The sequence below is a fragment of the Sinocyclocheilus anshuiensis genome, unplaced genomic scaffold (genome assembly GCF_001515605.1).
Source record: "Sinocyclocheilus anshuiensis isolate Anshui unplaced genomic scaffold, SAMN03320099.WGS_v1.1 scaffold344, whole genome shotgun sequence".
In the NCBI taxonomy this organism is placed as follows: Eukaryota; Metazoa; Chordata; class Actinopteri; order Cypriniformes; family Cyprinidae; genus Sinocyclocheilus; species Sinocyclocheilus anshuiensis.
Genome location: NW_015557066.1, coordinates 579,740 through 596,153, shown reverse-complemented (window position 1 = coordinate 596,153; position 16,414 = coordinate 579,740). Strand labels below are relative to the sequence as shown.

The following is a 16,414-nucleotide window of genomic DNA, read 5'->3' as shown; positions in this document are numbered from 1 at the left end:
TAATGCATTGTGAACTAATAAAAACATGAACATTTTTATTAACTAAAATTAACAAAGATTAAGAATTGCTGTAAAAAGATATTGTTCATTGGTAGTTCATGTTAGTCAAAGCATTAACTAATGTTTACAAAAGAGACCTTATTGTAAAGTGTTATCAAAACTTTTAATGATCTATAAGCATTTTTAAAAATGTTCAATCTATAAGCATTTGTGAAATAATTATATATAACTATATTACCAGTACAGTACACATTAACTTACTGTATTTGTTGGTTTGTCATTCTAATGAATGGAAACTGTAGTACAGGATCAGGCTTAAAGGGGTCATATGATGCTGCTAAAAAGAACATTATTTTAATCTTCCCAGATCGTGACGTAGGTATGTGGGGGCGTGTTAGAACGAGCCGTTTTAGGTAGGCGTGGTTAACTCTTAACTTTTATAAAGAATATCTCTTTGGTTTTGAGACTTTAGTGTTTGCAACTTTACAGATCTTCTTTATGCACCAAGAGCTTGTAACACTCCAAAGAGAAAGGAAAAATTTAAATCACATCATATGACCCCTTTACAAGATTTCTTATCCTATGACCCCATCTAGCAGACAACCTTAGTATTACAGCCTTCATCTGTCAGCTGAAATGTCTGATAGTTTTAGTTTTTGTTGGCTGCTGAGCATTATAAATTTATGAATCTAAACATGTTTTCTCAGAATGACTTGTTCTCCATGCGTAAAAAGTTTTGAAGAGTTTAGATAATGCACTTTAAAGAAAATACTGTTTCCTTTTTTACTGTTATTTTAATAAATCACCATGGCAATACCGTTCATGATATCCAAAATCTGTTTGCAATTTTGCATCTTCAGTATCTTGGCATCATGTTGACAAAGTTTGGTGTGAATTGGATTATTCTCCTAGGAGAAGTATGCATTAAATCACAGCCTGATTTTTCCAAAAATCCACAATCAAACTAAAATAGCTGACTTCCTGTTGGTCATTGCTAATGACTGTAAATTAGAAAGTTGTCCGGCTTGATGAGAACTGTAGCAGTACTGATTTTGGTGACTGTAGCTAACATGAACCCCTCCCCCCCTTTTGTTGAAAGGTGGCGCTATAGAGCCCCTCCTCCACACCCATTAATGAGCTTTTGCCAGTGTCTAACTATCATTAATACTGATGTGTGTGTCGAGTTTCATGAAATTCTAAGCATGTTAAATGCCTTAAAAACACGTGAAAAGAACATTAAAGGTTGATATGTTGCCATGACAACAGTATTTAAGATATACAGAATTTCTTCACAGTTTTACATTATGCCATGCTTTGACATTAACAAGATGAAGTTTAAAGCAAATCAAGTAAAAATAAGAGGCTGATTTAAAAGCATTTTAAAAGGGACAAACTTCCTGCTGCCAGTTGGTGGCACTATAACTTTGACTCCTAATAGTCACATCTACATGATCGGTATCATACAACAAACACACTGCTGAAGTTTCATCAAAATCAGACAAATGTATGTGCAAGTTATAACACACTTTCTGTTTCCTTTCTTCACCATAAATTCATCGCTTTGCCATGGCCAAACCTTTTGAGATATCAAAAAAATCCCTTCGCAATTTTTTGAGATCATGTTGACCAAGTTTGGTGGCAATCAGATGAAAAGCCTAGGAGAAGTATTAAATAGTTCAGCGCATTCGTTTTCACAAAAACCAGAATAGCTGACTTCCTGTTGGGCAGAGCTAATGACATGCAATGCGAAAGTTGTTCGGGCTGACGACATCTATACGTGTATGAATTTTGGTGACTGTAGGTCAAACTGTGTGTTACAGAGGCCCTGGAAATTGGCCCTATAAAGTTGTATACCATGGTCACGGCATATGCAAAGATGGAGTTTGAGACGTTCATAATCACAGGCGATTCATTGCCAATTATGAACGCGATATTGCGTAGCTTGTCAGTGAACTACGGCTCTGTGTATTAAATGCCGCTCCATCTGAAAGCACGTGCTGGAGATTCACTACTAATCACAGAACCGGCTTTACTGACGAGATGCTAATGAAAATCGCATTCGATTATTTGCACAGCCCTATTTTAATATTTCATGCAGCCTAATAAAACGGTATAATAACGCTTTTTCATAGATTCTCATCCATGGAATGCGCCACTTCCGATATTTTGCCGGTTAATCAACACGGGCAAAATGCAATCAAGGATTTTTTTTCCCCGAGTACTATAATTTATTTGAGGAATCGTGACAGCCCTAGCGGATTTAATAAGAATTGATGTATATTTAAGGTATACAGCGAAGATTCCCCAGTCTTGAACTGATTAGTTTTTAGTCTTACTCAATCAGTCAGAGCAGTTCTTGGCATATTCACTGAACTGCATGACATTACTACATTATTGATTTTTTAGTCAAATGAAGTGTAGTAAAGAAATGTTAAATTCAGAGACAGTTCTTTAATTTTCATCTTTACTTACGTTTAGGTAAAGAAGTCAAAGGCAGAAAGCAATACTGGCAAAGTCTTATGCAAAAATACACTGGAATATCTATAAACTGGTTGCTTTGCGTGATAAGATTTTGTTATATCAGCAAAAACAACAGCGTCTGTGTTTCTGGTGAATCAAGGTCAGAGGTTTGTGAATGTTCTTCTGTTCTGCTTTAGTGGTGTTCCAGAAAGAGTTGCCTGTAATTCAGGGAGCCCTGCAACCTCTGTACCAGGAACTATCACATATTGACCTTTGACCCTAGCACCCACGGACTCCTCAATGCTGATTGGCCAACTGCTGAGTCAGGACAGAACACAGCGCCTCAAGTGTTTACACAAGATGTTACATCACAACTACGTCAGGGAAAAGCAATACTTTTAAATGTGTGTGTATGACAGAGCGTTCATTGGGTCATCATGGAAACTGGGGGGCCTGACTGACCTCTGGAATCGTTCCTGTTGCTCACGCTGTTTGCGGATCTCAGGAAACTGCCTCTCATAGTATTCACGTGTGCGGCTCTCCTTGGCTTTACGGCGTGGGTTGTTTTCCATTCGCTCAAACTTTTTCTCCCACTCCATCATCAGCTCATCATACCGCTGGCAAATTTTCTGTTCCTGAGGAATCAACGGAAAACAGTTTAGCAAAATAAAACAAAATTGGCATTTGACAGTGATTCTGAGGAAATATCCAAATAAACTAACAAAAATTATATTCACTTAATGTTGGTAAATCAATCCAAAAGCAAAAAATAACCATAAATAATACTGACTAAAACATAAATTTTACTGCTGGGACAAGAATAACTATTTAAATGATGTCCTACATTTTCAGTTAATCTGTTTGTTACTTCTTAGAAAAATAGTCAATTTTAGTATGGAAGAAAATACTATGGAAGTCAATGGCTACATTGACTGTAGAAAGAAACTCATACTGGTTTGATACAACTTGAGTAAATGACAACATTTTCAGAATTTTCAGGACAGACAGAAAGAGACAGAGGAAGATACAGTGAGCCAGAAACAGGGAGAGAGAGGGAGCGAGAACAAAGAGGTTCAACAAGTGGAGTCTCGATCAAGACCTGCACAGAGAGACAAGTGCGCTTGTGTCTGAACTATGGTTCACACAGAACAAAAAACGGCTTGTTTTTCCTCTCTCTGAACAGTTAACCTTCCTCTTGGCTTTTGGCCATGTCATCACTCTGACTGTTCTTAGTCCAGCAGGTTTGACCGACCCAGTCTACTAACAAGCGATTGCACTGAACTATACCTCCCTGAGACCAAACCTGTTAAAAAAAACAGCAATCATAATGCTTCCTTGCAGCTAGAGCAGATTATTTTTTAGAACAGAGTTAAAGAAAACATCACCATTCAACATTCCTGAACCACAAAACACAAAGAAAGAGAGAACAGGTAGAAAGACACACAGAGGGAATTGGCTAATCTTCAAAACCATGGGTGATCTATAAGAGGTCCCTAAATAACTCAACACAGTGTAGACAATACTTTTTTTTTTTCAGTCCACAAAAAGATGAAATTGTGACAGGACACAATCACAGCCATTCAGAAGACATGTAATATTTCATATACAGTTATGTGTAGCAGAATGTCTACCTAGCATGACGCCACACAAAAAGAAACCATGTTAATGACAAAATATCTTGTTTAAGTGTTTCAATCTTGTTTCTTTACTGTGTCCAAATGTAGTTAAGGTTTGTAACGGTATGAGATTTTTACGGTATGATAACAGTCTCAGAAAACATCACGGTTTCAAGGCAAATATTAAACAATTCTTATCAGTAACAATGACCCTTAAAAGAATAAGAACACGTTTTTTGAGTGAACAAATGCTTTATTAAAGTGTGTAGCAGACCACAAGGATGCAGAATATAATTTAGATGGGGCAAACAGAGTGACATTTTTTAGGTATTAAAGTTATTAACAAGAGCCCTATAAAATGTTTTATTTTTATTCAAATTCTGTGCGTTTTAATTTTTTGTATTTTGTTTTAAAGGAGACATATTATGCCCCTTTTTACAATATGTAATATAAATCTCTGGTGTCCCCAGAATTTGTCTGTGAAGTTTCAGCTCAAAATACTCCACAGACAAACACGCTGTTTTTCGGGCCGGTCTCTTTAAATGCAAATGAGCAGCTGCTCCCCGCCCCCTTTTCCAGAATAGAGCTGCGCCTTTACAGCTCGGACCTGCTAAAAACATCTGTTATGGTTCTGATTATCATGTTTATCGCGCTGAAATCATGCGTTTTAAACCATACGAGTTTAAACTTCTGATATACGGTTTTCTGAGAGCACACATCCGAAGCACACGGACAGAAAGCGGCCACCACACAGCATGTGAGTACTAAACTAAGTTCTCATTCACACACAAGTTTACGTTGAAAACGCACATGAGTTACAAAAACAGTCGGTTATGTCTGTGAAGGTAAACTGCTGGGAAATAAATCGCATGTTTATTTTAGATCTAAATAGTGTTCTGTGCTCGTCTGTGCAGACAAAGGCAGAACAGTTAGTATGTTTTGCTCAAACTTTCGCCATGGCATTAGAGCTGGTACACCGTTGTCGCTTGCCGAAAACACAATGATGGTGCCGTGGGTGGAAACTGACAGATTAAGGGGCGGTAATATTATAAAGAGATCCCTTTGCAACGTCACCAAGGGAGCGAAATCAGATGCGCTCGTTTTCTCAGACGCTTGCAGAAAAAGGCTTACCAAAACAAAGTTACCGAGTTAATCTTTTTCACGTTTCCTTGGTTGGTAGATGGACCGGGGACCTGATTATAGCACTTAAAACCTGGAAAAGTCAGATTTTCATGATATGTCACCTTTAATGGTTTATTCACATTTTAATAACCAAAAACAATCAATGAATCAATTGAATTCATTAACCTTTACCACCATTTATTATTAATAATTTATAAAAATTTTAATAATAACAGTGACCTATGAAATCATATCATAATCATAAGATTTTTTTCCTCTTTTTTTCTGTGTTTTGTGGTTTAATACAAATATATTGTCAAAAACCAAGGTAATCAAATTAATGCATAAAACCTTAACATTTTAACGGATTGTAAAATGTTATCAAATGAAACTTTAACAACTTTTATTTTTGGCAAAGAGCTAACAAACACGATATTTCTTAAAGCCAATATTTAAAATAATTCTCTTATTATAAAGAATATTATTATTGTTGTTGTTATTATAACTTTAAAGTACATTCCATTGTACAATGCTAATATATTTTTGTCATAATATCAAGTTAAATCGAATTTTTATTTTGACGGGTTGTGGTGGACCTTTGAGTTTCAGAGTGTATTTGACAATGTTTTTTCTCAAATAAAACTAGGAAATGTTTACTGAAGTTTTCTCTCAGAGCAGCTCTGCTGATGTTCATGTTTAAGCAGATGCTGAAAACACTTTTAGCGTTGTGCGTACTTCAGTATGTAGTACATAAAACGGAGCTACTCAGAGACACGCAGAAACAAGCAGATTATTTATATAGCAGTTTCTTTGCGTTTTAATATTCACAGACACATATTATATATACTTTTGATTTATCTATCCATCAGATTGCGTGTTTTACGCGACATCCGTGTTATACTGTAAATTCCATGTTCACGATTCCCTCACGATTGGGAACAGAGGTGAAAAAACAGCGTTTCAGGCGGTCGCGCAGCGTTGTGTCGCGCCACGTCTTTAAAATTCAAATACATTATTTTCTATGAGTGTAGGCACACCGGTGGCACCGTTCGGCGTCTGTCCGCGGCGCCCAACTACGTCGTGTTGTACTTGTAAGAATTGTTCTAGACATGCCGAAAATTTGAAGCTACAGCACAGCAGCTCTTCTTCTTCGTTTTCTCTGATGCACTAACTCTGCAGCAGCAATTCTTCTTCGTCGTCTCGTCTGATGCACTCACTCAACCAAGCGTTCTAACTACAACCTCGCCCCTCCCCTCCCCCCAACCATTCGAATTTCTGTAGGCGGGAATTATTTGTAATGATATTCCAATGAGCCGCTTTGTGATATCACAAAGCCCGGAAAACAAACACTGTAGTCCAAACGAGCCGTTTCGCTGTAGTTCTTGAAAAGGGATTTTTAAAAAACGAAATATCTCCCTTTGGAGTGGACTTTGAGATTTGTAACTTTCTAGATCTTTTTTATGCCCAAACATACACACTACACACTGACTAAAATTAAAAAAGTGAAAAAGCATAATAGGACCCCTTTAACTAACAAACTAAACGTGATCATAAAGTGCACACAAGCAGATGTATTTCTATGCGTAAACAAAAGCCAAACTTGCACCTGCAAATTTATGTGCTTACATCATTCTTGATTTTTCCACAAATATTCTAGTTTCTCTGTAACTTCAGTCACCACACCTGATGGAGGAGCACTTACTCAACATGCACTCAAACACATGCATTCACTGACACAGCACAAGAGAGAGAGAGAGACACTTACCCGCTGTTTGCGTGCATGGTTCCTCCTCTTGAAAAACAGAATCAGCTTCTTCCTCATCATATGATTCCTGCAGCAATAAAAACCAGTGTGTTTACATTCCCTCTCATAAAAGGAGCAAACACTGCACACTGAACAAGATCTCTCTGCTGATATACAACCTGCCCACAGACAAGCATGGTGAATCACGGCCTCTCTTTATGAGTGCTGCCAACTCCATCAGAAGAGCTGAATCTCTTTCTAGTCTCTACTTTCAAAAATGCCTCAAGATACAATTCTTCCAGGAGCTCTTGACTCAAAACTGTTAGTGTGTTTACTTTCTTACTCTTTAAAAACACTCCCTACCCTTTTTCTTTTGTCTCATCTCCAACTCTATATCTCCGACATCTCCGACTTATACTTTTGCATCTCTCTGTGTAATTCCTGCAGCACTTCTCCTGTTACTGTCTTCCTAGAATGACTTGCTTTTGTTGCTTTGGATAAAAGCACCTGATAAATGAATGAATATTAATGACTCTTACTCCAGGTTTGATATCATATTATAACATTCAAAGTAATTTAATGCCATTAACATCTTTATTCCTTCATGCATTTGGTGGATCACTGAAGTAAGCTGTGCCCAACACAGTTTATTTCAGCCTTTATTTATTTATTTTTTTAAATCTACCGTTTAAAAGTTTGGGGTCGGTAATTAAAAAAAAAATGTTTCTGAAAGAAGTCTCTTATTGCCAAGGCTGCATTTATTTGATTCAAATATACAAAAAAAAAAACACAAAAGTTGTTAAATATTACAATTTAAAATAACATCTTTATTTTAACATATTTTGAAATGTAATTTATTGATGTGATGGCAAAGCTGATTTTTCAGCAGCCATTACTTCAGTCTTCAGTGTCACATGATCCTTCAGAAATCACTCTAATATGCTGATTTGCTGCTCATGAAACATTTATTAATAAAAAAAACTTTTGCAAGATTAGGGTTGTGCCGATAGACGATAGAATCGTGTATCGAGGATAGTCAGAGATATCGACGATAGCAGATGTCTTTGTCGATAGTCAAGACGATATTAGGTTCATTCTCCTATTAATGTATTAAATTATTAGGGCTGGGCAAAAAATATCTTATATTCTCGATTCTGAAACTATATCGATTCATAAATCCCAAGAATTGTAGCGTGCCTCCCATCCAATAAATTGCAAAAAGCTTTGTGATTGTTACTTTTGATATGAAACAAAGTCTCAGATTTCAAATTCTGTCCATTTTATTACAATATTCAAATATTAAATGCCATTTTGCCACCGTTTAATGTGGAGTGACAGATCACTGTTGTGCCTCAGTTAGAAGCGCCATCGCAAAGCTGAACTGATCATCTCCTCTGCTTTAATAGCAGTTACAGCATGAAATAAACATTAATGAACATCCGAAGGTTTGTTAAAAGAAAGAGTACAACTTACCGAAACCCATATCCTGTCGCTCAATCAGTGTTTCAAATGCGGAAAGACGACAATAGCTTGTAAACAATACGTCACGTAACGTCACATTTACCACAGAAAAACAGATTTGGTGACCATAAACTCATTACTCAGCTACAAAAATGAACTCTAGAGAGGAGCATTTTGCTAAATATGCACCATATAACATATTCATTATAATTTTTTTTTTTACTGTTCTTCAATATTTAATTTATGTTTGAATAAATTGTTCAAGTTTTTGTGACAACCACCATTTAAATGTTTATATTTAAAAAAAAAAAGAATTGGAGTAGAAATATAATTATGTAATTTAAAGTGTTTGTATACAAATCAGCAAATTTCAATAAAATTTGCCATATTATTGACTCTCAGGTATATTTTACAGCATTATTTCAGATTTTTTTTTCCTTGAGAAAATTTGCCATGTCCTGTACCTGATATATATACATATATATATATATATATATATATACACACAAAATAATCGTTATTGAATCAAAATCGAATCACAAGCTTGGGAAGGATAATCAAATCGAATTGTGAAATTTGTGTTAAAATCCAGCCCTATAAATTATTATTATTATTATTAGGCGGCCTATTATTATTTGGCTATTATCATCAAATTTCCGAATTTGGAAACACACTTCTCGTCCTCATTGGAAATGTTTTAAAAACAGACTATAAAACTAAGCCCACATCAAAATTGAACTGTAAGGTGATAAACCTATATTTACAAATTATGTCTAGAGTGCTAAAAGAGACATCTTTTCCAAACATCTGTATGAATGAACATGCCGAAAACTGCATCGTCATCAGCATTTCGTTTTCTTTACAGCACATTAACAAAAATATTGATGCTTATTCTTCATCATCATTATTATAAAAACATGCAGATCCGTTTAATTTAACTTTACTCCAAATATATGAACTTACCTGTTTTAAATACTTTATATTTTACATGTTCGTTTTTGTCCAATATTTAGTGTTAAACTGTTGGTCTTTAAAATAAATCTACTTTTGATTTTCACCATTGACTGATTTTGCAGACCTTTTAGACTGATAATTTCAGTGCGCAGATGCAGCAAACTTGTCACAGTACGCAAAGTCCTTATAGCGATGTATGACTGTTGTATCCGAATATATATGAACTAGCTGTTTTAAATATTTTTATATTTAACATGCTAGTTTATCAGTATGCTATGAACGTATATTATTTTGATTATTGGCACTTCCATTCTTTCTGTCTCACGCTCGCGTGGTTTAAAACACCAAATAGTTATGAAATAATCTATGAAAAGTGCAGAGTGTCTCTCTCTTGCCCCACCAACCCATGCATGGTAATATCGTGTATCGGCGATCTCACAGGCTGCTGATATGACGATATGAAAAATGACCATATCGACCAACACTATGTAAGATTATAAATGTCTTTAGTCACTTTTGATCAATTTAATGCATCCTTGCTGAATAATATTCATTTGTTTAAAAAACAAATCTTACTGAGCAAAAATTTTAAATGGTAGTCTGTGATTGTACTGTTTTCTGCTGATTTATGATAATTGAGGATTTTCCTCCTCACATACACACCCCCTCCTCTACATGAAAGACTGTCTGAGTCGACCGGACGCAACACACAGACTGACCGACCTTGAGCTGTCTACATACACACAGCAGTTTTACTTTTAGCCACCTACACAGACAGACTTTCCATCAGTGATAACCACACACACCTTTCCATCAGTGATAACCACACACACACACACACACACACACACACACACACACACACACACAGAAGTATCAGTCAGACACTTGCCTTTGTCTGTCTGCTGCTGTGAAATCAGGAGAGACCATTATTGTACCCACATCATGCAAGGCTTGCATGACTACTCATGTTTCCTAATCAACAAGTGGATTAGTTGGCAAGTCGTTGTTTGCCTCGTGTAAATTACTCAGCACACATCATGCCACATCACCTGTCTGTTGGCTGCTTGAAAGTATCTGACAGCCAAGATGTTGTGGGTGAGAAATGAAAGCTTACATATATGCACTTCAAGGTTCGTGCTGCTTTCTGATAAAAACAGTCATGTCCCGTTCACTTCTCACTTATAGTTTGCATCAGCCTTGTTTTCAAACTCCAAGGGAACACAGACCATCTTCAGAGTCTCCACTGTGTTTAACTTGTATAATGCTTTGCAAAGGGCAGTTTCACTTTTCCCCCCACATAATGGCAAATCTATTTGCCAGTTACATTTTACTATAGAAAAACAGTGACGCGCAAATATATTGGGACTAGGGCTGTTGCAATAAACTGGTATTATTGACAATAACGGTTATATTTAAAATAATGAAATTTTCATATTGTTTTAATACAGTATTACACATGATAACATCAGAAATAATTCTGGTTGACGCATTAAACATAAAAGGTGACAGTCTTGTACCTTAATGCTGTTTGCCACGTGTCATAAAAAAAATAATAAAAAAAAGACAACCCACAATGCAGTGTGTGGCTACTACCGATAGCATTATTTAATTTAATTTATTTAATTGACATTTCTATAGATTTTGTTATAATACCTTTATTGCGAATTTATTTCACACAAAAATCATATAGTGAAAATATGATATTGTGAAAGCCCTAAATGGGACCCAGAAAATGTGGGTATACAAGATATTAAAATTCTGGCTGATACTGATAAGGCAATAAATAGTTTATGTTTGTTATTTTGTCTAAATAAATTAAAAGTATAATTAAATTAGTACTGTTTTTAGAGATTAAATTAAATGACATATGATGACAAATGTGGAGAAAAAAAGCACTTCTAATATTGGCTAATAACCAATATTCCCTAGAAAAAAAACAAAGAAGTCACTGATGTCACGTGATCAACATCTAGTCAACACAGACCAAATTCTGAACTAATCATCTAGCCTGTGCAGTTCATTTCCCACACTTCTGACTTTTCCTGTCAAAGTCACTATTAGAATTATTTACTGTTAAGCTTACAGAGAGCGGACACTCACGTCTTAATGTTGTCATGGTAGACTTTAGTATCAGAGGGCTGGTTGTACAGAGGCTGTGGAGAGACAGAGGAAATGGCTGCAGATTAGCTAGATGAACAAACTCATACAATCTATTGCATCAGAAAACAATTTCCCACAGTACTCACCAGCTCCACTTTAGGCCCCAACCCTTCCAGTATCTTATGGGCTTCTTCTGCCTTTTTCTGTGACACAACAGAGTGAGAATGTTGGTAAAAAAAAAGACGGATGTATTTCCTTGTGGTTAGATAGTCTGCCTGCTGACACACCACACTAAACGAACAAACTGCGCTCTCATTTGTTGACTTCTAGCTTTGATAGAGAGAGAAAGTGTGAGCCTGTGCATGTTTTAACAGCAGAAACACAAATTGTTTAAGCCGACAAACAATTTATCACTTGTTTGGAAAACATTTTCTCCAACAGGGTGAAAGGGAGTAAAAATAAACATGACAAAAAAAATAAAAAAAATCACCATTTCCTGAGCAGAAGTGTTCTGTCTGGGAAACGCCTCCATTACTCAATCCCACAATTCTTTACACTCAAAAGTTACAATCTGTTTTTGTTAACAGTTGCAAGCATCTACCAAGTATATGTGTTGTCCGTGTGTGCAACTGCTTCTTGATTCTTCAGTGATGCTCCCAGACCAGATGGGTGCTATAGTTTTGCCTCACTTTCTCCATCTGTACTTCTTTCTCTCTCACCCACTTTATTTCTAAGTCTCATCTGTTACTGTGCTCAGTAAACTTTTCTTCCAAAACAAGCAAACAAAAAAAACGGCGTATGAACATAATTGCTAAATTTAAGTGTCCAGATTACACAACGGACACACAGAGATACAATTTAAATTTTAAAAGTGAGCAAAGAATAAACAAAGTGAAATTACATTCATGAGGCATCAGTTCTTGACTGATCAGACAACAATCGACAAGCAGAAATACAAAACTCCAAAAATAAAATAATCTCCAAACCGGTCCTGGAGGGCCGGCGTCCTGCAGAGTTTAGCTCCAACCCTAATTAAACACACCTAGCTAATCAAGGTCTTACTAGGCATACTAAAAACTTCCAGGCAGGTGTGTTGAGGCAAGTAAGAGCTAAACTCTGCAGGACCAGTTTGGAGACCACTGTCTTCGACGGTCACATCACACTCTGTCAACAATAAAATGCAAAAAAAAAATAAATAAATAAATAAAAAAAAAAACTGAGTTCATTCAGTCATTGATTATCTTCTCCCAGAGGTGTTCAAAGACTCTCAGGAAAGCATTTGCTCACTGTGAATCGTCTAAGCACACTTTAACAACAATTAAACATGATCTATAAAGAGCACAATCTGCTAGGTTTCTGAGTGTGAGAGAAAAACACGATGTATTAATGTGTTCATACCCGGTTCTCATCATAAATGATCTGGACGATGCTGCGATGTTTGTGTTCCACAGGGGGTGGCGTCACTGGCTTTTCTGGCTCTACAGGCTTTGCTGCCTCCTCCTCTAGTTGTTGCTAAGTGATATCAAACATGACAATATACCATAAACCTGGAAGCCTAAAACAAGCATATAAACAAACAATACTACTACTACTATTAATAATAATGAACATTTTCTGAACATGAAATTATGAAGGTTTCACCCATTTTGATTGTTTACAAGTGAACTCGCAAAACTTCTTGCTTAGAAAAGTAATAACACGCATCTCTTTTTTAGCACACAAATTGAAGCATCATTCTTGTCTTTAGCTGATATGGTGTGGAATGCGGCAAAGTTAAATGCCTAAATATGAGCAATAATTATAGCGATACTTGCCTCAGCAAGCACCACTAATCACAGGGCTGAATGACTACAACAGACACAATAAAACCTTCTCAGATATCAAAGTGATGTGCAGGGGTGTCAGGGCTCCAAACTGCGACTAAAACGGCCAAAAATATTAAATTGCGAGTGAAGTTTTTGCTGAGGTCGCCACTGGCGACTAGGCCTATGTATTTACATATTATAAATTACAAATTTGCATGTAATGCCTTTTTTCCTGATTGTTTTGAGATCACATCTTTTGTTATGTTCACGTATTAAACTGAGACGATGCGCATCAAAGTTTTAGTGGAAAAAAGAGTTTCAAACAGTCCTCATCTCTGGTGCACACCTGCTAAACGCAGCTCAGTTGTGCAGCGCGAGAGAGATCGAAATGACTTTTTCGAAATGTTATTTATTATTCAAAATTCATAACGAAATTCAAACAATAAATACAGTTTTGTTTTTGCCGCTCTTTAATGCGGCAGGCACGGTCGTTTTAGCGCCTCAGTTCAAGCGGTTCAAGTTCAAGTTCAAGTGAACCCATTTAATCTTTCTCTTTACTACTGTAATACATAATCAGAGGCGGACAAAGAACTCAACTCCATTACTTAAGAGACAGTACAGATACTGCTGGTCAAATATTACTCCATTACAAGTAAAAGTTGTAAAGACAGATTTTTACTTAAGTACAGAAGTACTTGCTTTTAAAAGTACTTAAGTACCAAAAGGAAATTTCCTTTTTTATGTCAATGCACAAAGTTTTATTGTTGTACGTAATACTTGCAATACTTCTGAAGCAACTTACAATACATTACACCTACTGAATACACTGACTAGCTTGTAGTATCTTTGGAATAAAGAGCTTTTAGAATGTTAAAAACCTATGGGGGGAAAAAAATTAACACCACTACCCTCCCCCACAAAAGCTGTATGGTATTGATCTCACACAGTTCTGACAGTGTGCACACATCTATTAGTGATGGGAAGTTCGGATCATTTTACAGTGGACAGTGATTGAGTCTCAGAAAAGATTAATTCATTGTTTACCTGGGTCTTCAGTCTATGATTAGCTCACCTCACCTCTTATCTGACAAGTCTTCAGGTTTGGGCTTATGTGGCTGTCACGTGATGAATGAACGACTCAAACCCGAAGACTCGAGAGATGAACTAATAAATTCTCATGTTAAACAATTTTGTTTGGAAAAATTAAATTCACTATATTAGGAAATCTGTAATAATGAACCCAACAAAACAGGAAAAGTACAATATTTGTCTTTCAAATATAGTGAAGTTAAAGTCATAAGTTCCCAGAAAAAATAATACTCAAGTAAAGTACAGATACTCAAAAAGTGTACTTAAGTACAATACTCAAGTAAATGTACTTAGTTACTGTCCGCCTCTGTACATAATGAACATGAATTAATATCAAAAGGTAGGCTATTTTATAAGAGAGCCTATAGTACAACTTACTGAAATGTCTCATATAAAAGCTCATTCAGTGTTTCAAACTGCAGAAAACATGTAAAGCTTGTAAACATTGCAACGTAATATACATTTACCTCTGAATAACCATTCGGTGTCCATAAGCTCATCAGTCAGCTAGAAAAATAACTATAAAGAGGAGCATTTTGCTATATTTATGCGCTATTGCATTTTAATATTTTTACTTAACCTGTTGTCTACATGATTCAACTCCTCCTATAAAATTGCATTTTACTAATTAAGAAAAACAGACTGAAAGTGGGAAAGACATACACTCTTAAAATTAAAGGTGCTTAAAAGGTTCTTCACATAACCATTTTTGGTTCCCCAAAGAAGCATTCAGTCAAAGGTTCTTTAAAGAACCATCTTTTTCTCAACTTTTTATAATCTGAAGAACCTTCTTTCGCCACAAAGAACCTTTTGTGAAACGTAAAGGATCTTCAGATTTTAAAGGTTTTTTATGAAACCATTTAGACAAAAAGGTTCTTCTATGGCATCGTGAAGCACCTTTATTTTTAAGAGTGTATGACAACATTTACAGGATGCACTGAGGAGGAGCCCAAACTACAGTACACTCAGTGGCCAAGTGATGCTTATGGTCCACGATATTGGTACAGATTCTGTATCATGAACAATTCTTTGTGACTGTATATTTCAAGTTGGAAAAGACATTTATTTCCCACTTTAAGTGAACTTTAGTTCCCAGGTCATCTACAAGATGGATTAAAATGCTGATAAAGTCAAGAAAAGATGAGGCAAACACATGACAGTATGATTGAAATGTTAAAATGTAAAAAAAAAAAAATAATAATAATAATAATAAAATAAGTAAAACACGTTTATTCTGTGGCACCAAAAAAAATTATTTGTCGCCTACGTTTTTTTCTTATAGGAGCCAATGGCTCACTCGATTTTTTGGTTTGGAGCCCTGGGTGTAATATTACATTCATATACATTCTCAACAAATTTGCCCTGTGCCCTTCCTTCTGAAACTGCAGTGCATAAGGAAAAACCTGGCAGAAGAATCAAGAAAAAAAAAATTCTAGGCAGACTTAGGCTTTGATTGACAGTCTTAATAAAGACAGCGGTATACAATGTAAGATAACAGTTTGTTGTTCTTTTGTCACATTTTCACCATTGGGCCAGAACAGAATGGAAAGTACCTTCAACCAGCATGCTAGTATCTCTACAATCAGATATTTAAGAAAACAAAGATAGTAGACGGGAGTGAGGAATAAATGTGTACACTTGCAAGCGTGACAGATTTGTCATCGCCATCAAAGAGCTAGAATAATTGGCAAAGAAAGGGAGTTGTGACAAGCCTCTTTCAGAGGGGCAACATTTCCCACAAGGCTTATTGATAAATACTGAACAAAAACCCTGTCTGCTGCTAGCGATGAGCACCTGTGAGCTTTCCTGTGACATGGGACTGAACCCTGGTATGTGCAGGGAGAGAGTGAGAAGGTCCGTTTTGGTTTGGATTTAAACAAACAAATCTTGTCATCACAAAACTAGTGACTGAAACTGTCCTGAGCATTTTATACAAAATGAACAATAGCTTAGAGCTTAAAACGAGTAGTTCTTGAGCTGTAGCAGTGTTTAAGCCTCTCTCTCTCATGCATTTGTGTTTAGTCAGGCTACATACCTGTTTCTTTTTCAGTTTGAAAATC

At 36.0% G+C, this 16,414-nt stretch overlaps 1 protein-coding gene across 6 annotated transcripts in view; it reads right to left on the bottom strand.

Annotated features, from left to right (window-relative positions):
* Positions 1–16,414, bottom strand: part of LOC107676644 (nuclear receptor corepressor 1-like) — a 120,927-nt gene that overhangs the window by 76,520 nt on the left and 27,993 nt on the right. For all 6 annotated transcript variants that reach the window (XM_016471230.1, XM_016471236.1, XM_016471232.1 and 3 more), the window contains exons 5-10: positions 16,390–16,414; positions 12,859–12,972; positions 11,607–11,663; positions 11,461–11,513; positions 6,964–7,030; positions 2,923–3,095 (exon numbers count right to left, since the gene is read on the bottom strand). The exon at positions 16,390–16,414 is cut by the window's right edge and continues 143 nt beyond it. In XM_016471230.1, the coding sequence (XP_016326716.1) occupies positions 2,923–3,095; positions 6,964–7,030; positions 11,461–11,513; positions 11,607–11,663; positions 12,859–12,972; positions 16,390–16,414 (489 nt within the window). The remainder of the gene's footprint in view (positions 1–2,922; positions 3,096–6,963; positions 7,031–11,460; positions 11,514–11,606; positions 11,664–12,858; positions 12,973–16,389) is intronic.